Source organism: Camelus bactrianus, chromosome 13 (genome assembly GCF_048773025.1).
Source record: "Camelus bactrianus isolate YW-2024 breed Bactrian camel chromosome 13, ASM4877302v1, whole genome shotgun sequence".
Classification (NCBI taxonomy): domain Eukaryota; kingdom Metazoa; phylum Chordata; class Mammalia; order Artiodactyla; family Camelidae; genus Camelus; species Camelus bactrianus.
In genome coordinates this window covers 79339812-79360997 of record NC_133551.1, presented here as the reverse complement: position 1 = coordinate 79360997, position 21186 = coordinate 79339812, and the positions used below count along the sequence as shown (strand labels likewise).

The 21186-nt window shown below is 61.5% G+C and overlaps 2 protein-coding genes across 2 annotated transcripts; both read right to left on the bottom strand.

Moving 5' to 3' along the window:
• Positions 1-2485: 2485 nt before the first annotated feature.
• TNFRSF4 (TNF receptor superfamily member 4) lies at positions 2486-8530 on the bottom strand. The gene is made up of 7 exons (XM_010957686.3): positions 5225-8530; positions 4776-4898; positions 4267-4374; positions 3949-4015; positions 3152-3348; positions 2857-2985; positions 2486-2762 (listed from the first exon to the last, which is right to left on the bottom strand). The coding sequence occupies exons 1-7, from the start codon at positions 5364-5366 to the stop codon at positions 2692-2694; spliced, it is 837 nt and encodes a 278-aa protein (XP_010955988.1). The 5' UTR covers positions 5367-8530; the 3' UTR covers positions 2486-2691.
• Positions 8531-8674: 144 nt separating this feature from the next.
• Positions 8675-21093, bottom strand: SDF4 (stromal cell derived factor 4). The gene is made up of 7 exons (XM_074377762.1): positions 20935-21093; positions 18201-18553; positions 15204-15340; positions 14762-14875; positions 10575-10733; positions 10122-10297; positions 8675-9268 (listed from the first exon to the last, which is right to left on the bottom strand). The coding sequence occupies exons 2-7, from the start codon at positions 18503-18505 to the stop codon at positions 9092-9094; spliced, it is 1068 nt and encodes a 355-aa protein (XP_074233863.1). The 5' UTR covers positions 18506-18553; positions 20935-21093; the 3' UTR covers positions 8675-9091.
• Positions 21094-21186: the final 93 nt, after the last annotated feature.

Genomic DNA, 21186 nt, shown 5'->3' with positions numbered 1-21186 from the left:
AAATGACAGGAGTCAGCGATTTGTGACTCAAGGATTGTTCTCAAGTCCCAGGATGTGCAAGACCACCTCAGAAAAGCAACTCAGTCCTGCAGGAAAGGGAGGAGTCTACAGGGCAGCTGTGGCTGCAGGTGGCTGGGGTGAGGTGAGGCCGCTGGGACTGCGGAAGGGCCCCTCTGAGGGTTGCCCCAGTCCTTGGTTCAGCTCCTAGACGGGAGGTGGGTCTGAGCACTGGGACAGAACGGGAGGCCGTCCGGCCGTCCAGCCGTCCCTGGACACTAGGTGAAGGTGCCCCGTAGAGAACTGGGCAGGTCTGGGCCTTCTGCCCCTGCTCAGTTTAAAGGACTGGTCTGCTGGTCACCGCAGTTCTGGTGAGCGCCCAAGAAAATATGGTGAGTCCCCTACAAATGATGCCTGTGAGACCAGGTCGTGCGTCTGTCAGCCCTTCTGGAAGTGGGGCCGGCACAGCAGGCATCGGGGCAGGCTGTCTGCAGGTCAAGTGCCTTGGGGGGACTGCCACCTGCAGTGGCAGGAAACCAGAGGGAGGGTCACGTGACCGTGGGGGTGGTGGCTGTGAGCGAAGAGGCAAGAGTGATGTCAGGACCGGCGCCTGAGTCTGCCCTCCAGTTACCGAGACTCCGGAAGGCCTCTCCCACGCGGCCACAGGCTGAGGAGTTTCTGAACAGGGCAGGGCGGCAGGAGGTGATTTCTATCTGCTCGTCTGTATTTTCCAGTAGTTTCTGAGCAGCTTGTCACATTTTCATCTTTGCTTCAGCTCACATGAGTAGCATGCCCTCATGGGGAGAGGGTCCCCCAAGCGCAGAGTCCAGGCTGGGGCCCTGGAGCAGGGTCCCTGTAGGACGATGCAGCCAGGGGCACACTGGAGGGTGCTTGTGGGCCCCAGGGGGGGGCTCAGGCGCGGGGTGAGGGATGGTTGTCAGCAGAGACGGGGTGGAGAGCGTGCTTAGGGGCAGCATTGAAGCAAAGAGAAGGTCCCCAACCCCTGTCCATCCGCCCATCCATCCGTCTGTCCATCCATCTATCCGATGGCAGAGGTGGAGCCACCAGGCAGGGGCAAGGTGGGGGATTCTGGCTGGGAGAACAGCTGGGAGGTTTGGGAGGAAGCCCTTTCCCATGACCTTTGGCCCCCAGGCCTCAAGGACCCAGACCCTCCTTCAGGTCCCAGAGGCTTTCTGCGCAGCCTCACACTGCCCGGGCCAGGGGCTGCAGATCAGTGGCGCCAACTTGCTGCCCACTGCAAGGGCAGAGAATACACGTTCATCCCGAGCTCGGATAGCACCAGCTCCCCTTTGCACCAGGAGGTCCAAGGGATGGGTCAGGGGTCAGAGGTTTGAGGAGAGGTGAGACGGCCCTCTAGGGCCGCTCTGGGAAGAAAGCCAGCCTGGGAAACCAGGAGGGGCCCCAGGGTAGCCTCGCTGAGGCTCTGCCAGCATCAGAGGCCCGCGTCCTCTCTGCATGCGTTGTCGGTGGCTGTGAAGGGGCATCAGGCAGGCATCTTGGCCAAGCGCACTGGCAGAGGCCGTCTCCAGCTCTTGCGTGCCTCTGCTCTCCCGAGTGGAGCTGAAACCTCCAGCACCTCGTGGTCTTTTATTTTGATTCATGGTAATTCTTCAATCACCAGGGGCACAATAGTCTATGGGCCGTGGAGGTTTCCATGGCCATCCTGGGGCTGACTGTGCAGCGTCTGCCTTTAGCTCGGTTGAGCCGGTTAAGTCCTCACACGTCGTGTGCAGGGAGGGGCATGGAGGCGCACCCCTGCCACTCATTCCCGCGTTCTCCATCCCTCCAGACCCGTGTCGGTGCCAGAGCCGGGCACTCTTCCTCAGTGCTGCTCAACTACCAGCCCACTCTACTGTCCTCAGACACTTGGGTTTCCCACCTTGGAACCTTTGCACAGAAAGCTGCTATGCATGTTTCTGTTTGCTCCCAGGGTGGACAAAGTGTTAGTCCTGTCAGAAGCCCCAGTTGCTGTGCAAGACTTTGGGGAGCCGCCCACTACTGGGACTCCCAGGGGGGTTGTTCACGGCCTGAGTCCCCCCGGACGGCATCAAGCAGGCCTCGGCAGACTCGAGGGCCCGTCAGGCGTCGATGGGGGTATTGGGGTCATCACGTGCTCAGGTCCAGCAGGGAAGAGACACTTGTGTCCTCTCTTGGAAGGGGTACCCAGAGACCCCACAGATGGTCCAAAAACGCCCTTTGGGACCATGGCCTCAGGGTTCCCAGCTGCTCCATTAGGACCCAGCCCAGCAGCCCCTGCCGGCCCCTCTCGAGTGGCCCCAGTGCCCTCGGGTCCATTCGCCTGGATTAAGATCTTGCCTGACTCTCAGTGCACAGGGACTTGGATGTGCCCAGAGGACAGGGGGACAGCAGCCCTGGGGTCTCAATGCCCCACAGGAGCCCCTCCCCACACCCTACCCACCGTGGGTGTGCAGCCCTCAGCCCACCTGCGCCCAGTTACAGACCCTCGTTTGCCAACATCGTTTATTGGGGCCCCGCCCGGGTGGGGAGTATGCACAGCATACGTAGCAGAGCCCAGGGGGCCAGCCCAGGAGCACCTAAAACGGCACAGGGCAGGGCGACAGGTGGGGCAGCCTGCGCCTGGGGGGCCCTTGTTGCCCCTCTGGGGCCCTGGCCTGGGAAGGGGGCGCCGGCTCCCATGACGGTGGATGCAGCTCAGATCTTGGCCAAGCTGGAGTTGGCGTCGGCGTGCTCCTCTTGGATAGGGGTCCGGAAGCTGTTTCCCCCTGGGAAGGAGGAAGGATCGAGAGGTGGGAGGTGGGCAGGGGTCCCGCACCTCCAGGAGGCAGCCTGGTCTGGGGCCCCACCATGGGCACTCACCTGGGGGCTTGGGGGCGTTGGGTGACAGCCTCCAGGCCCTGTGGTGCAGGAGTAGGGCCAGCATGGCGGCCACAGGGGCCAGCAGACCCAGGCCCAGGCCCAGGCCCAGGACAGCAGCCAGCTCGGGGCCTGTAGGGAGGCGGGGCCTGTTGGGGTGGGGTCCACAGAGGAAGGGGCCCAGTGCAGGGGGGCCCCAATGAGGCCACAGGGCAGCTCCATCCCAACCCTCCCTCCCTACCCTACTCCCCTTCTGGGTTGGGGGAGAGCCCTGCTGGGACGAGGCCAGGTCTCTTACCCTTGAGGGGCTCTGTGTGGGGTGTGGAGGGCCCCTGTGAGGCCCTGGGCCAGGCAGTGGTGGGCTGGGCAGTGGGGGACCGGGCTGGGGGGCCCTGGGTCTCCCAGGGCGGTGTGGCTGAGGGGCCCTTGTCTTCACAGACAGCGTCCGAGCTGTTGCTGGCCGCCCGCAGTGTGCGCTTTCCCACCAAGGTGCAGCTGAGGAGGGCAAGGGTGTTGATCAGGTCGGAGTACCCCCCAACTCCTCGTCCAGCAATCAGAGGGGTCATGGGGAGGAATGAGGGGCCCACAGTGGGTCACCTCCGGCAGCAACAGAGTCCAGGATCCACCGGGCCCCCAGGAGCCTTGGCCCTCCCAGCCCTCATCCCTCGCTCACCCTGCTCCCCACCGGCCCCTCCAGACCTGTCCCCACTGCACCTTCCCCTCCACAGCCCGCTGCCCTCTCCTCCCGTCCCCACCACGGAGGTCCTGCGAGGACAGGGGCTCTCGGCTGTGACTGAGGGAGGCCTCACACACTCCTGGGCCTGGGCTGGGGTCTCTCAGACATCCCACTCCAGCTCAGCAGGAAGGCCAGTGAGGGGAGCCTGGGCCAGGGCTGAGCTGTGGGGCTGGGGCCCTGGGGGAACCAGGGGTCATGGGAGTCAAGGGCCATGGCAGCGGACAGAGATCACAATGGGGGCACAGAGGCCAGGGGGGCAGGGCCTAGGAGCTCCCTGACAGCAGCTCCCTACCCACAGACCTGACTCCGGGTGCACAGACTCCAGGCCACCCGAGCCCTCCAGCCCCTGAAACACTCACTTGGTCCAGGGCTGGCAGGCCTGGTTGTTGCCGGGCGAGAAGTGTCCTGGTGGGCACGGGGCACAGTCTGCAACGAAGTCAACGGGCTCTGCACGTCTGCTCTGCCCAGGGGGCGCCTGGCCTCCAGAAGCCCTTCCCACTTGCATGATGCCCCCTGGCCCTGATCCGGGGGCCCCCGTACCCTGTCTTGGCATGACCTACTGGGCGAAGGGGTCCCTGGCCAGGCTTTGGGGCAGGGCTTCTGGGGGAGATGACAGCATGAGGGACACGCTCCTTTCACATGGTTCCAAGGGCTCCCCACCCCTGGCCAGAACTCACCGACTCCATGCTTGTAGCCGTGGCCCTCCAGGGGCTGGGTGCCTGGCCGGCAGTGGCAGACTGTGTCCCTTGTGGGTGTACATCTCTGCTTGGGTTCGCTCCCACTTCCTGGGGGTCAGGTGGGGTGGGCACAGTCAGTGGGGAGGCCTGAGCCCCAGAGCAGGCCGGTGACCAAGGCCAAGGGTCGGCATCCGCCTCCCCCAGGCCAGTAGCCCCCTCACAGCCAGGCAGCTCCTAGTCCTCTCCCATCCCTCCTGCCACATGTCCCCAGGAACTGCTACCCTCCTGCCAGCCTGCTCAGGACCCTCTGTGGCCCTTGACTTCAGGTCTCACCCCCCCCAGGCCATGTGGCCCTGGCCCCCCTGGAGGGGTAGGCGCCTTGTGGGATGCCTCAGCTCCTCATGGGAACCCCAGGGCAGAGCAGACCCCATTGCGGGTTTGTTCTGTGCCTGTGGGACCCTGTGTGGTCTCCTGTGGAATGGCAGGGCCCGGTGCCTGGTGGGGCTCACTCTGGCTGCACTGTGTGCAGGGCTTGCAGGCCTCGTAGTTAACCGCTTCGTTGTAGAAGCCGGGGGCGCATGGGTGACACACTGTTTCCTGGGAGCTGGTGCAGCGGCTCTCCATCCCATAACCTGCCGCAGAAGGCCGGGGTCAGGAAGCGGCATAGCCTGGCCTCGCGCTCCCTCAGCAGCCCACCGCCCAGCCTCAGGCTGGCCCACTGTCCCGGGGTGGCTCCAGGTCACCCACCATCCTGGAGTGTCACCCCCCCTCGTCACCGAGTCCAGTTACCCCACAACGCCTGCACCACGTGACCCCATCTGTAGGCCCCTCTCTGTCCCCACCTCCCCACCCCCCCGTTCCCCATCTACATGTTCCCCGTCCCTGTGTCCCCTGACCCCATCTCCTCATCCTGTGTCCCTACAGGCTCCCCTCCCCTGCTCCATGTCTGGGGACTCACCAGGCAGGCACTCTTTACAGCACTTGCTGCCACTGGGGTAGGTGCCGACACCGCAGCTGGGCTGGGCCGCAGCGCCAAGCGCGAGCCCCAGGAGCAGGAGGGCTGAGCCAGGCGCCCTAGGTGGCTGGGCTCCCACGCGCATTCTCGACTCCGCAGCTCGGGAGTCTGGGGTTTTTCCTTGCAGGAAGTGGCTATAAGGGCTGCGGGGGAGGGGTGGGGAGGGCAGGAGGAGGAACTAGGAGGAAGGAGGCCCCAGGAAGGGCTGGTGACCCCAACCCAGGCTGGTGGTGGGAAGGCAGCTTGTCTGGGAAGCCCCCCTCCCAGCCAGCCATGGGTTTCTCTGCTGCCCTGGGCCCCAAGGCTCCCAACCCCTCAACAAGGCCCACTGCCGTCAGGCCCAGTCCAGGTGGCAGCTGGACACTGATCCAGACCCCCGCTGCAGCCTAAGTGGGGACCTGCAGCCCCAGTCCTGCCAGGGCCAGGCCAGGTCCTCCAACCCAAGTGGTCTGCACTCGCCCCTCACACTGGACCCTTCCCACTCCTGTTTCACAAGAAAGTGGGGTCTCTGCGGCCAGGAGTCCTGGTTGTCCCCCTGCCCTGCCCAGCGTGGCCAAGCTGCCTGGACCAGGATGGTCCTGGGATCTGTCCATGTGGCTCAACTCTTCTGGGCACCCACTCTCCCTGCACAGGGCAGACCCCCTCAGGAGGAGCGGCAGCTGCTCCTGCAATCCCCCACAGAAGGCCCTGTCCACACCTGTCCTCAACCCCTCGTCCGCAGAAAGGTGCACAGAGCACATGGGTCAGCTGAGGCAGAACAGGATCAGGGGACAGGCTCCCTCGCAGTATGGACCTTCTCCTGGCATCAGCTGCAGTGGGTGGAGGGTGGCAGTGCCCAGGGCTCCAGAGTGTGGTCACTAGCCCAAGTGTCCAAACCCAGCTCAGACAGATGCAGCAGCCAGCAGTTCTGGTGGGTGAGGTGCCTCGTGACCAGCGCCCACAGTGAGTGTGCACGTGTGTGAGTGTATGCGCAGGCACGTGCTGGTGAGAGAGCAGCTGAGTTCAGGGTTAGGGGCTGAGTTCACGTCAGCACCCCGAATTCACACGTGGAAGCCCTGACCCCTGGGTGGCTATATTTGGAGACACTAAGGGGCAATTAAGGTCGGATGAGGTCATAAGGGGACCTGATCCAATGTGACTGGTGTCCGTCTAAGAGGAGGAAGTCAGGGCACAGACCCACACAGAAGGATGACACCCTGGTCTCGGACATCCAGCCTCCAGGCCGGGGAGAGGTAAGCACCCGCCTCCAGACTGCCTGAGCAGACTCAGCGCTTGCTGCTGGCCAAGCCCGGCCCCGTATCCCAGGTGTGGCATGTGCCTGGGAGCGTGTGGGCCATGTCTGTGCATGTGCACGTGGCTCTGGCCGCACGTGCCAGCCGTGTGTGCTGCTCCTGTGAGCACATGGGGATGTGCCCGGGGGCTCCCGTGAGGAAAAACCACCCGCTCTGGCCCAGCCCCTACACCCACCACTAGGACAGAGACTAGAGCCACCGTGCGATTGACCCACGGAGCCGTGTGTCCTCAGACGTGGGCCGGGCAGTCCTGGGACAGGCGGGGGGGGGGTCTGTTTGCCAGCCATTGCGGGGCGCGAGGCGGACAGAGCACAGGTGCACACACACACGCGCGTGCACGTGCTTTCTCCTGTGCAAAGCCCTGACCACTGGTGGCCCTGAAACAGGGAGGCCATACTGTATCCTTCGGTGCCTTTAAATCTTAACCATGAGACAGGATTATCTGCTTGTTAACCTTAAAGTTCAGGTGGGTGGGGGGGCCTCCTGCAGGGAAAGAGCGGGGTGGGGGATTGACAGGCGCTGGAAATTCCCCTCCTCCTGGGGGGGGGGGTGCACAGGTGAGGAGCTGAGCTCCCGGCCCACCTGCGGGAAATTCCACCTCAGCCTGGCTCCACCCCCAGGCAGGGGCCACGCCTCCCCAAGAGACAGGGTCCACGGGGCAGGGGTGGAGTGTCCACATGCGTGGTGTGCACATGTGTGAGCGTGTGCGGGCCTCATCTGCCACTGACGGCGAGAAAAAAGTTTAAAGACAAACCACAGCCTCTGAGGCCGGGGTGACTGGAGGGCAGGGGAGCAGTGCCGCACTCCAGGGCAGACCCTCCCCTTGCTGGGGGCCACGTGTGGGCCACCCACCCTCTGACGATGCTGGTCTCTGCCACCCGAGGCCCCAGACACCAGGCGGCAGACGGGGGTCTGCTCGCGGGTGACCCCTGGACAGACAACTACGCATCACCTGCAAGCCAGCCTGGCTGGCTCACACCTCTGTCTGAGTATCACACACCGACTGGCTCGTGCCCACCCGCCCGCACGGGCCTGGCCCACCACTGGGACCGCCCTCCCACCACGCAGGCTGGTCTCCATTCTGAAAACAGCCTTTCCTCTTGTTTGTCTGGAAACCAAGCCAGGTGTCACCACGCCCTGCTCCTCTGTGGCAGGGCCTCCCCACGCTGCTCGGAAGCAGGTCCCTGTGGCAAGGGCTAGTCACGTGGGCAGCTCAGGGAGGCCCCTCTGCCCACCCAGCCGGAGCCCCCAGCCCCAGCAGGGCCTTCAAAGGCCCGAGCAGACCACTGGCCTGGCGTGCTGTCCACAGAGCGCCAACGGCCATGGCTCAGGGATCTGAGGGGTGACTGGCAGAGAGGGTGGCAGGGGGGTGGTAAGATTAGTGGGTGCACAGATCAGAGACCCTCCCTCGGTCATTTAAAGCCTCACTGCTCAATCCCCCCATCCCCACGTGCCAGCCAACCACTGGGCACAGCTGACCCCCAGAAAGGCCTGGTGTGGCAGTGGGACTGGCCAGTGGAGGACAGAGTCTTGTCCACAGGCTCCCAATCCCCTAGGCCCTGACCATGGGCTGGGTGAGCTCCTAGCTCCTAGGCCGCCCCCACCCTGTCCCCTACACCAAGCCCCAGGCCAGGACTTGGGTGGTTCTCAAGGGCTCCCCAGTTCCCCACCCCATCCCGGGGGCCTAGGGCTTGTCCTCAGAGATGCCCTCTCCACCTCAAACTCCACGTCCTTCCGGACCCTCCCCAGGTGGTCTCACCCAGGCCTGGACTCCAGGCTCCTGACTTCAAATCTGCAGCCCAGACCCCAACTGCTGTTCTGCAGGAGGCCCCTCCCTGTCTCCCAGCCCCTCACACGCAGCCCCCAACCAGGACCTTGGTCCTGCCTGGTCCTCTCCCCAGTGTCACCCTTTCCGTCGCTGCCAAGCAGGGCGCTCAAGCCCGCGCGACAGTCCTGACTCACAGATGATTGCAAGCACCGGGGAGCCCAGTATTCAAACCAAACCGCCCACCGCAAAGCTTCAAGTGGAAGCCACCTGGCCACAAACGTTCCAAGTTGTCGTCTACATGGTTTTTTTTCCCACACACACAAAAAATGAAGCTGGGAGAAAAAGGCAACTATATTTTAAAGTAAATTAATGTGATTCCTGTCACAAGTACTCGCATTTTCTCGGAGACCGAACACCATGGGCCAGATGGTTCTCACAGCCCCGCCCAACACGGTGGGAGGAGCGGCACCCAGCCGCTGGTTTCCAGCAGAGCAACTCAAACATCATCTTAATCTTTCAGTTTTCAAGGAAACAGCAGGAGCTGTGTTATTTCCCACGGTGTGGCAAGCCCGGGGCCCTGATGTGGTCAGTGCCTTCGGCAGAAGGGCTCTGAGTTCTCAGAAGCGAGATGCAGCGATTACGCGGGAACCGAAGCACGGTTGCGGGGACGCGGTGCTCAGCACGTCTCAGAGGAGTTGAGCAGGCGGGTGGCAGGAGGGAGGGAGGGGAAGAGGGAGGGGCCGGGGCGACTCAGAACTCCTCGTGCACGCTGCGGGCATAGTCCACCAGCTTGCTGCCAGTGAAGAACTCACTGTACTTGAGGACCTCCTCCGGCTCCAGGTGCTGGTTCTGGTTCTCGTCGGCAATAGCGATCATCTGCTTGGCCTCATTGAGTGCGCTGTACTCATTCATGGGGTCCATGTAGTCCTGCAAGAGCGCCAGGTCAGCCCCTCCACCCGCAGGCGCCCTCCTCGGGCCTCTGCCCTGGAACCACCTGGGGGACGCCCAAGCTAGGTCAGCTCCCGCCTCAGGGAAGCAGCAGCAGGGCTGGGACACTAACCAACTACAGACTCGAGGCCTCACTCACAATACCCTATAGGCTGGTAGGAAGAAACTGCAAGACAGGGATGTGGGCATGTTCTGGAATGTTCTGGAAGGCGGACGCCAGGCTGGATGTGGCTCGGGGTCAGGCAGCCTTCACTCGTGTGGGCACCTGCCCATCCTCGTCAGGGTGCCCGGTCATGGAAGGGCAGGGCAGGGAGAAGGGAGGCCTTGGCGCAGGTCACACACACACGCACAGACACGGACACAGACTGACTCAGCTGCAGGAGGGCTGTGCCAACAGGAAGGAGTCCCTGCACCAGAGATGCCCCCAGCTATCAACAGGGATCAGAGAGTTCTGGCGTAAAATGAAATGACTCATCCAGCAATGGGAAAAAAACAAGCCCCACGCAGCACCCACACACACCACCAGTGACAACACTCAGAAGCTGTCCCGCTGGGCCGCCACTTCTCAGAGCCTGAGTGGATGCGTCACCCCAGGCACCCAACCCAGTGACGAGCACAGGTGCCTCAGATCTCAGGGGGAAAGCAGATGACACTGGTGGGCAGGGCCCCAGAGAGCCACTAGCACCTCCATGGGCTCCGGGGCTCCAGGTCCCCTGGCCAAGGGACCAAGGGAACAGCCACAGCCAGACCAACCCTGCCATCCTGGCTCAGGACGGTCCCGTGGGGGCTCCCCTCTGCTCAGTGCCCCTCGGCCCCCAGGGCCTGCGCTCACCTCCAGCTCTGCCATGGTGACCACCCCGTCGTGGTTGGCATCAATTAGCTCCTCGAACTCCCTCCTCCTGTCCCTCACCCAGCTGTCATCGATGTCCTGGCCCTGCTGGTTTTCCACAGTGCCCACGGGCAGGGAGATGAACTCGGGCAGCGAGAGCCTCTTGTCACCGTCCTGGTCTGCAGGGTGAGGGGGCAGACACTCAGGCTCAAGCAGGCACAGGGCTGTCGAGGACCCTCAGGAGAAAAGTCCACCGATGGGGTCCGGCTGCCAGGTTTTCATTTGTGAGGTTTCGGCCCAACCCTGAACAGGTATGTCTCACAGGACCTACAGCCACATGGCACCAGCCTCATCGGGCAGCCACCCCCGCCCGGGACTGGCCAGTGCTGAGCTCCGCCAGGAGGGTGGGCTGGCCGTGGACAGCAGCCCCTGCCCAGACCCGCAGACAGGCCTCACCCAGGTCCCGGACGATCTCCTTGACCATGAACTGGAGCATGCCGCGGCTGTGCTCAGGGTGGAGGAAGGACAGAAACTCGGCCTCGGTCAGCAGCAGGTCCGGGGGCGGGCTGTCTGCCTGATACCAGCGGTCTTTGAGGTTCTCCAGGACTTCCTGTGCTGAGAGACAGGCATCCGTGAGGATCTGGGCACATGGAACCCCCACACGCATCCAGAAAGTTCCAAGACGCACTGCCTGCGTGCAGAGAGCCAGCTCCGGGCGAGGCAGCATCCGAGGCCAAGGGCCTTGCCCCTCAGAGGGAGCTTGGCCCCCAGGGAGGCAGATGGCACGGACCCGCCCCAGACGGAAGCATAGACACCCCCAGATGCGGACACAGACCCCCTCAGACACAGATCCCCCTCCCCATCCCACACACACAGACCCCCCCTCAGACTCAGACACAGTCAGACACAGATCCCCTCTGCCACACACACACAGACACAGACCAGCCCCCCAGGACACAGACCCCCTCAGACACAGATACCCCCCACCACACACACACAGACCCCTGGACACAGACCCCCTCAGACACAGATTTCCCCCCCAACCCGCCACACAGACACAGACCCCTGGTCACAGATCCCCCCACCATACACAGACACAGACCAGCCCCCCAGGACTCAGACCCCCTCAGACACAGATCCCCCCAGCCACACACACACACAGACCCCTGGACACAGACCCCCTCAGACTCAGACACAGTCAGACACAGATCCCCTCTGCCACACACACACAGACACAGACCAACCCCCCAGGACACAGACCACCCCAAATTCCCACCCCCCCACAGGCCCCTCCCACACACAGACACAGACCCCCAGACGCAGCACTGCCCCTGACTCGCGGCGCTCCGGGGAAGGGGAAAGTCTGTGGTGAGGCTGGCCGTTGTCTGCAGGGACAAAGGCACGACTTGGTTCCTTCCCATGTTTTCACGTGCACCTGCTGTCCACGGGGCAGGGCTCTGAAGGAAAACCCAGTTTCCAGACATGAAACACTCTCACCGCGATCCCCGTGGGGAGCGCGGGCCCCTGGGGTCAGCGACTCTCTGGGTGTCCAGCCAGGCAAGCAGGAAGAGGCCAGCACAGTGCTCTCTCCCCCCATCCCACCCCCGGGTCCCGATGCCAGCTCTCAGCTGGGAACAGGGACGCCCAGGCCCTGGCCTGGTCACAGCGGGGGAATGGCTGGACCCCACACAACGCCTGCTGCCTCACACCTTACTGCCTTCTGACCAACAGAAGCCCCAGGGCGGCTGCTCTAGGCAGCAAGTGCACCTCAGGCAGACGGGAGTGACTGGAGGTGCCCCACCCCTCTACCACGGGGACCACAGGCTGGGCACAGGCTTGCCATGTCCCCCCGAAGCCTGTGGTGGGACCTGATTTGGATAAAAGGTCTTTGCAGCTGTAATTAGTTAAGGATCTTATGATCACCCAGGATTTCAGGTGGGCCCTAAACCCAGGTGTCCTTGTGTGAAAGGAGTCACAGAGACTGGAGAGAAGTGGCCACACGCAGGGACGCCGGCAACACCAGGCTGGAGGGACGCCTGGGAGGGACCCCCTTCCCGTGATGCCTTGTGCCAGCGGCCCCAGAAACCCACATGGATGTGCTGCATGACCCCGAGCTCACATCTTAGCACCCCCAGCCCCTTGACAGCTGCTCTGACTTCTGACCCCTAGACCTGCTCACCCCCCGAGACTGAGTGTGAGATGAGGCCGGGCAATGGGCTGCAGGCAGAGGGCGGAATCCCAAATTCACCTGCTCAGGTCCCAGAAGAAGACAAAGACACCAAGCAGTCTAGATCCCAACCCCATACGCCTGAGGGAAGGAGCACTGAAGACAGACAGGCAGGCAGCCGGCAGCCACCCTGGAAGCTGGCAACGACTCTCCAATGTGGGCAGGAGGACAGAGGCCTCCAGACGCTCTAAAGGATGCCTTCGGGGCAAATCCGAACCACAGAACAAACAAAAGAAACACAACGTGGGAACAAATATGGAAAGGGCCAACAACCACTTTAGAAAAAATGGCCAGTGGTTGAGAAGCATCCCACGAACTAGGAGAGGGGTCTCTATCCAATCCAGGAATAGGGTAGATTGTTCCTGACTTAGACTCTATTCAGTTAAATGCGCGTTATCAATAGAATAAGCAGAAAAAAATTAAAGTGTAAGATACAATCCACCTTTCCATAAACAGCTAGCCCCCACAGGCACAACTCGAGAGCCAGGAGCCCTGTTCACAGCTGGCAGGCTGCCGTCAGGGTCGTGCTTAAAGTTGAGAAACATGCTGAGAGAGGGGAAGTCGGGGCTCTTCATCCCAACATCAGCAGAGGGAAAAGATGAAAAGGGAAAAAGGAAATAGAAATCTAAGTGAGCTTAACTCGTCTGTTGTCAAAAAATTCAAACTGGCTCACAAAACAAAGCTAAATTCTATGTAGTCCTTAAAAAAACAAAATGCTTTAGAAAGACGAAGGCTCAAGGGTGGTTCACAGGTGAATCCCACCAAACACATGAGGAAGAGGTCATACACACCTGCACAACCTCTTCCAGAGGAGAGAAGCAGAGAGTACACATCCTAATTCATTCTGTGAGGCCGAGACAATCTTAACACCAAAACTAGAAAAGAAAACTAGACCAGTATCTCACATGAACACACAGCAAAACACTTGACAAAACACTCGCGGATCAAGTCCAGAAATGCATAAAAAATTACACACCACAACCAGGCGGGATTTATCACAGGAAAGCAAGGTTAGTTCAACATCTGAGAATCAGCTGATAAACTCCACCACATCACCAGGCCAGTGAAGAAGAGCCACATGATCGTGTCAACAGATGCAGAAAAGCATCTGACAAAATCCAACACCCAGACATGATCAAAACTCTCAGCAAACTAGGAACAGAGGGGAACCCGCCAACTGGATGAGGAAATCTACAAAACCTACAGGGAAGATTATATGCAACAGCGAGAAATTCGAAGCTTTCCCACTAAACTCAGAGACAAGGCTAGGACTTGTCCCTCTCACTGCTGTTCTTCACACAGCCCTGGAAGCCCACGCATTAAGACAAGAAAAGGAATGAAAGTGGGAAATAAACTGTCTTTGTTCAACGATGTCATGCTCACCTAGGTGGAAAATCCAAAAAAGCCAACAAAAAAATCCTGGAACTACCAAGCAATGCCAGCAAAGCTGCAGGACAGGAAGTTGCCAGACAACAGACAATCACTTCCCTGTGTACCAGCAAGGCACAGGTGGAATTAAAAACTAAGAGCAAATGCGAAGAGGAAGAAGGCACAGGCTGCAACCTTGATGTCAGACGGGGAGGCCAGTCCTAGGAACACTCACCCTGACAGAGAACAGTGGCGCCCACAGTGCATCTAAAAACGACAGCAACGAACATCTGTGGACCAAAGAACACAGCAGCAGCCCTTGCAAAGCAGAGGCAGGAAGGGCGGTGTGACACCAGCAGGAGGCTGTGACACACTCACCCCAACAGCCAAGCGGACACAAGACACAGGGCAGCATCACAGGTACAGAGATGCCCCAGAGAAGATCCTGCAGGCGGCACACTGGACGCCACGAGACCACAATGGGGACGACCCCCCAGGAAAAGAACAGCAGGAGACGAATGCCTCCACAGGCCTGTTCGGACAGGCAGTAAACAGGCCCTGGGGAAGGGTGGGGTGGCTCAGAGCTGCAGACAGTCACCAGCACAAAGGTTTAGAACTCAGCTATCAGTTTCTAAAGGAACGTCTCTGATATGCTAAGGGGAGGGAGAGTCTGTCCTCAGGCCCAGGCCCAGGCACCTCTGGCTCCAGTTCCCACCCGCCTCCACGCGCCTCAGGCAGATGCCCCACCAACCTCACCGACTCTCAGGGTTCGGACTTCATCCAGAACTGGGGACCCGTCCTGGCCAAGGCCTGCCGCCCAGTGCTTCTGGCACCTCCCGCCACCTCCTCCCCAGAGCTCAAGCTCACGCCAGGCTGCCAGCTGCCCCCATCCACCGAGTCTGGAGGATCCTGGGTATTCTGCCTAATGGACCCGTAGAAGCGCCCAGTTGGCCACGCCCGCCTGTCACCCCTACAGCATCCACACAACTCCACCTGCCTCCCCCACCCCCTCGGCATCAGCAAGGCCCAGCGCAGGAGGGGCACTCACTCTCTTCATCAATGTTCAGCTCCCACTTATTCTTTATCTTCTCGGCAACTTCTTTCTCACTGTGGCCTTTGCTGGCCAAAAACTTCACCTTATACTCATCCCATGACACACGGCCTGAAAAAACACACCAACTTGTTAGCAGGTTTAACAATGAAGGTCTTTAAAGAGCGATGCTTCTGTCAGGACCCTCGTGCTACCACAACTGCACGGGCAGAAGCACCGAGCCTCCTGCAAGGTGCTTTGCGGTAGATTGGCCGGAGCCCAGCCCGCGGTCCTCCCTGAAGGCCAGTGGGGATGTCTGCTTGGCAGGCAGCACCAAGCGAGGGCCCCTCTCACCTCATGTCCTCTGTTCCCAGTCCCTGGGCCCACCGCCCCTCTGCCTTCCCGTGCTGCCCTCTGCTGGCAGCCCCAGGCCCCCAGGGTCAGGGCAGTTTGGCCGTACCATCGCCGTCGGGGTCTACGGCGCGGAAGTGCACTTTGCTCTCCGCGATGGCTTCCTGGAAGTGCTCGGCCGTCTTCTCCATGATCCACTGCTGCATCTCCTTGGCACTGATCTTCCTGTCAGTGTTCAAATCCACCCTGCAGGCACAGGAGACACATCAGACGGGTCCAGGGCCCCGATAGACGGATGGACAGAAGGATGGCCAGAGGGGCTCCACAGAGAGTCATGAAACCCCATGAACAGTGGTGACGCAGGAGAAGACGGGGGACGCGGGGGGACGTTGGGCCCTGCAGCTGCCACTTACTGTCACTACCCCCCAATCTTGGGCCTGCTGGGAGGGGAACCACCTCCCCTCCTTGCTGCAGAACATCAACCCACAGACCCAGACACTTGGGACACGGGCGCAGCAAGCTCCTGGCAGCAGGATCAGAGTTCAGATACCAGAGCAAAGTCGAGTTTACTGACAGATACTGGCAACTAGACAGCATGTACAGGCAGGTGTGTGTGCACCTGTGTACGCACTGTGGACACAGGCGGGAGCACACGTGCACGCATGGGCTGGCACACACCCGTGTATTCCTAGGTCAGCACATGTGCGTATGTTATCAAGCTCTGTCTACAGAGAGGACCACAGGCAACAAGACCCCCAGCAGCAGCACCCACCCCCACAGCCCCGGGCCTGGTTTCCAAACCCTGCTCTCTGGTGAAATGAACCAGCGCCCGAGAACTCGGTGATTCCAGGCTGAGGCAGAGACACAGGATGAAGTGAAGCTGGAGCAGCTGGCGGTGCCAGAAAGGAAGGGCCGGCTCAAACGACAGGCGGGCGGGGGGCTGGGGAGCTCCCGGTGGCCAGGCTGACACCCCCATGATGTCATGGGGACATCAGGCGCCTCCAATCTGAGGTGACCAGAGGGCTATCTCACCTCCGGGCTCTTCTTTCCAAAAACCCACAAACCCTGTCTAAACACGAGAAAACACATCCAACAAACCCCAAATCAGGGACAGTCCACGAAACACCTGAGCAACCCTCCTCAACTGTCACATCATGAAAAAATGGGGTCACGGATGGGACCCAGGGCAGAAAGGGGCCACCGGGGAAGCAAGGGACCTGAAGCCTGGAGGGTGGGTAACAGTCACAGAGCACTGTTCCATCTTAACTCTGACTCGTGGGCCTCAGTCTGCAACCTTCCTGTAAATGGAACGTCATTCCAAAACAAACACCCTGCACAAGAAGCACCGTGACAGCGTGACTTTCATTTGCTCAAAGCTGGGTGCTGAGATCACACGACTGCTCGGCTCCGGGCGGGGAGCAGGGGGGCAGGAGCAGCAGATGTGCGGCAAAAACGTGGGGCCCCACGTGCCGGTGGCAGCGCCACAGGGTGGGACGGCTGTAGGTGGGAGTCTCTGTAGACAACTCTGGGTGAAAAAATGAACACGGAGTAGACACTCCCCGACTCCAACCCCGTTAAACACAGAACGTGCAACAAAAACGCACAACGTGGACAGACATGGCCCGAGTTCGGGTGCACTGGCCGGTGGAACGCCCTGCCCCTGGTGGGCCACTGTCCTGCAGCCCTAGTGATCTGAACTCAGCATCTAAACCCCAATCCCACCCCCAGAGCTGGTGGCGAGGACAGCTCCACTGCTCCCAGCTCCGCACTCCAGGGACCCAGGGCTCCATGCAGGAGGGGCTGCCACCAACACCCACCCCGGGGAGCCCCATTGAGCATTATGGAGACAAGGGACAGGCCCCCACCTCACCACCTTCTGATCCCCCAGAAGCCACCTGCCCCTTTGGCCCTGCTCACAGCTTCTTCTCTCTGTTCCCTCAAGATGAAAATTTCACTTCACAGGACAATGAGATCTGTGCACGAGGCTTTGGTCGCTTCAACTGCCAACATCAGTTTCTCAACGCAAAGTGGGAGCACCCAGGAAGGCCAGCCAGGTGGGTGCATCGGGGCGTCCACTGTCCCCGCCTCCAGCACCGCCCTCCAGCCCTCCACCTGTTCTCTACCATTATCCCTCCCTTCTCCCCTGGAGAAGCCAGCACTGTGGGCCAGGACCTGACTCTCCCCAATACCCAGGACGCAGGCCTCGCAGGCCCCACATCACAGACAAGGGCGCTGAGGCCAATGGCTCAGGCCACGTGACCTCTGTGTGCCCAGCCCTGCCCAGGAGGGAACCAGTCTCCTGCCTGGAATGGAGAGCAGCCAGTCCCAGCCTGGCTGGTGACCCTGGAGGCCACCACATCTTCAGTACCCTGAGGGCCTGGGACCCACCAGCCGGGGCAGAGGCAGGGCCCCTCACTCGCCCTCAACAGTGCAGACAGCGAACCACTCAGCCTGACAGACCCGGTCAGCGTCTGGCTCCACCTGGAGGGCCTCTGCCCGGTGCTCCCAGACCAGACCCACGCCTTCCCCACCACCTGCACAGGGCAGCCCGCCCGCCGCAAGCTCCCTTGCTCTGTGGGCCCTGCTTCCTGCTCCACCCGCTGCAACCTGCCCTGGGCTCCAGGTCAGCAAAACAGTGTAGGCTCCATGTACGCACTCACAGGAGCGGGCAGACTCGCCAGCAGAGCCAACGGCACACGTGCCCTAGCCAGCTACACATCCACGTGGCCTGCGGACTCTGCACACCTCCAGGTCCCGGCCGCCCGCCAGGCAGCCTGACTGGTGCTGCGACAGCCCCACGACCAGCAGAGCTCTGGCTGGAGATGGGCACTCCTCCAGGCCAGCCCACAGCCCTCCAAGCTGCAAGGCCGTGGGGACTGCAGGGCAGCCAGGCCCTCCGAGTCCCTCCTGACACGGGGCGCAGCACAGGCTGCACGTTCCACAGCTCAAACGTGGCGAACTTTCCCAGAGCAGCTGTCACGGCACTGCCTCCACAGCATATCACAGTAGGGCTGTCACCTCTGTGCCCCGTGGAGCCGGGCCTGGACCAACAGGGCGACCAATGCCAGCCGCCCCACACACCCCGCAGCCCCCACCCAGTTCCTACTTGGAGAAGATGACCATCAGCTTCCTCCGGCTCCTCCGAGGCTCTGCATCGTCCTCGAACCCCTTCGTGTCCTTCCCCAGGAACACCTCCTGGTGGAAGTCCTTGTTCAGGTGCCCATCCATCTCCAGCTTCACCCCGTTCAGGTGGTCCGGGGGCAGAATCTCATTTTCCTCCCTGTTACCTGCTCTCTCTCTAGCAGATGAGTGATTGGCAGGCCGGGCAGACACGTCCACCAGGAAGAAGACCCCCAGGAGCCAGAGGCAGCAAGGAACCAGGCCGCAGAGGGGAGCCGGCCCAGACGCCATGGCCACCGGGGTCTGTGCTGCAGGACGGCCTGCAAGTGTCGCCAGGAGCTGGGGAGAGAGGGGAGAGGCAAGTGAGGCAGTGAGGCCCACCGCCAGGTGGGCAGAAGGCTTGGTGCCATCACTGCAGCTGTGAGCCAACAGCCCCAGGCTGCTGCAGCCCGACCAGAGTTAACATATACAAAGCAGACACAGCTGTCGCTTTGTGGAGCTGCCCCAGCAGGCACTTCACATGGAGACACAGGGGTCCCAGGCGCCCAGGACCCGCGCAGGGCACGCCACTTCTCCTTGCTCCAGCACCCGCCCTCCTACTCAGACGATGCTGGCCCATCTCAAGGCACGCCCTGCACCACGAACCCTGACCCTTCCCAAGGCCCACGGCGGCTATTCCAAGTACTGTCTGTCTCCGTCCCTCCTGGCATTGAAGCTGACCCCAGCAAGCTCGCTCACCACCTCTCCTACTCCCCATCTCCAAGCCCCCTGTGCGCACACACACAAGTGGACACAGCACATGCATGCATACACACATGCAGGCATGTATTTACACATACACACACCCCTACACGTGTACACACACACGCATGTGTACGCACGCATCCTTGTTCATGTTCATGCAGGAACACTGAGAAGGCCTGAATGCCCGGGAAGTCTGTCACCCTGGGTGTGCCTGGGCCTGGCGGTGAAAGAACAAGGCCCCTCTCTGTCCACGTCAGGGACCCAGGCCACCCAGCCTCTCCCACATGCGCCCTCCCACCTGGGCCAGCCTGCTTCCCCTCACCCCTGACCCCAGCCCAGCCCTGGGGCTCCTTCTCCAGGTTTCCTCCCCAATCCCCACAGGGCCTCTCAGAGACCTTCACACTTTACGGATCACTGCAAAGGGAAGTGCAGCTCCTTCCTTCCCTAACATGTTTCTGTTGGAGCCTGTCCACCTGGCAAACACCCACTGGCCGTGTCAGGTCCGCAGAGGCCCCACCTCCTCTAGCAGGCCCCTGGCACCCAGGGCCCGAAGAGGGTGGCTTGGAAACACTCACCCCAGGTCAGGGTGCTGTCTGCAGCCAAACTGAGGCCCAGGGACTCCAGAGCCACAGTGCCCTCCAACAAGCAAAACAGACTCCCATGCTGGTTGGCAGTACAGCCATCACACCACACCGGGGGCCAGGGCAAGGGCTCTCCCTGGCTGGCGGCCATCACTTGCTTCTTTGATGCCTCTTTCCTCCCCTGCCTGCCCCTGACCCACATCACCCCTGGCAGGTGGACACCGTCACACATCGGTCCTCTGGGCCTGTTGGACCCTGTTCTCCCAGCTCGGCTGGCCTGTTCCTTTGAGGGAGAAACTCTCTCACGAAGGGCTGCCTCATGTCCCTCCTTCCACGTCCGTGAGGGCCTGCAACCTACCCGCGCCCACTAGAACCCACCAGCTATGCTCTCGTAACCATCCCCTGGACCACCTTTACTGAAACTCCCACTTGTCCTCCTCTGTGGGCACCGTGCCAGCACCTGCCACACTCCCCACACAGCAAGCACTCAACAAAACTGAGGGAACAAAGCCGGGCGTTTCTGCCCCACCCCAATGTGCACGTTCCCGAATCCTGGAGCAAACCAGGACAGCTTCCTCCCAGCCTCAATGCCACCCCATGACCGTGGCCATAAAAACACGTCTCATGTCCAACAGACTGTGCTTTGATTTTTGAAAGAATAGTCAATCCTCGATTCTACTTATCTTCTTGCTGGGTAGTTCAGGAAATGTTATCTACATGATGCTTTGCACAAGAAGTAACCCCAAGACAACTGGTAACTCCTCTCGTGGAGGCCTGTTGGAGGCTCCGCCAAAATAATACATATCACGAAGTCAAGCAAACTCCCTTTTCTCTGTTCACGTTTATTTAGCTTCGCAACACACACAGAGCAGCACGGCTGAGGACCTGGGTCAGTGGACCTCGGTCAGTTGCCCGCTTCCTGCCCCTGGTGGGATGTCAGAGCAGGCTCTGCCCTGTTGACATGGGACCCCACCTAGGACTCCTAGCCTAAGTGGAGGCAATACTTCCTGGCCATCCTCGGTGTCCGTTCTGGGAAAACTAGTAAGACTGCTGTCGTCGAAAAGCGCAAACGCGTTTCCTAAAAGCTCCGTCACAGGCTTTAGGAGTCGCACACGGCGTTCTAACGACTGCCACCGGCTGAACCAGCTGTCACAGGCTTGCGCGCGCTTTCAGACCTCCACCAAACCCGCCTACGAGGGGCCGCGGCCCGCCCTGTACAGATGGCACTGAGCGCACGTCGCCGACACCGGCTCCACCGACCCCCGACAGCGGCATCCGAGGGGCCCGGCGGTGTGGACACCGGGGCCAGGCCGGAAGCCCCCGTCGGCCCGCGCTCCGCCTTCCCGCCGCCCCGGGGCCGGGCATCTGCCGTCATCTCCCGGGGCCCTCACTCACCGGCCTCCCTCCTCCTCGTCCAGGATCCGCCGAGCGCCGCCCGAGGGCCCGAGACGCCTTCCCCGGGCCTCCGCTAGGCCGCGGCCATCTTTCTTCCGGGAAGAGGCGGGCCGCGGGGCGGCGCGAGCTGCGGCGGCCTCCCTGTGCCGACGCCGGCGCCGCCATCTTGCCCCCGGGCGGAAGCGGCCGCACCGCCCTCCTGGGCGGCCAATGAGGAGCGCGCGCGGAACCACGTGGCCCGACGGCGCGGCC

Excerpts from the sequence above, each read along its gene's own strand:
- TNFRSF4 (XM_010957686.3), bottom strand. The coding sequence starts at position 5,366 with ATGCGCGTGGGAGCCCAGCCACCTAGGGCGCCTGGCTCAGCCCTCCTG. Across the intron at positions 4,375-4,775 it reads CTGCACACAGTGCAGCCAGA|GAAGTGGGAGCGAACCCAAG; the intron begins GTGAGCCCCACC and ends CCTGACCCCCAG. Across the intron at positions 2,986-3,151 it reads CCACACAGAGCCCCTCAAGG|GCCCCGAGCTGGCTGCTGTC; the intron begins GTAAGAGACCTG and ends GCCTCCCTACAG.
- SDF4 (XM_074377762.1), bottom strand. The coding sequence starts at position 18,505 with ATGGCGTCTGGGCCGGCTCCCCTCTGCGGCCTGGTTCCTTGCTGCCTC. Across the intron at positions 14,876-15,203 it reads CGTAGACCCCGACGGCGATG|GCCGTGTGTCATGGGATGAG; the intron begins GTACGGCCAAAC and ends GTGTTTTTTCAG. Across the intron at positions 10,734-14,761 it reads GCTGAACATTGATGAAGAGA|CACAGGAAGTCCTGGAGAAC; the intron begins GTGAGTGCCCCT and ends CCTGTCTCTCAG.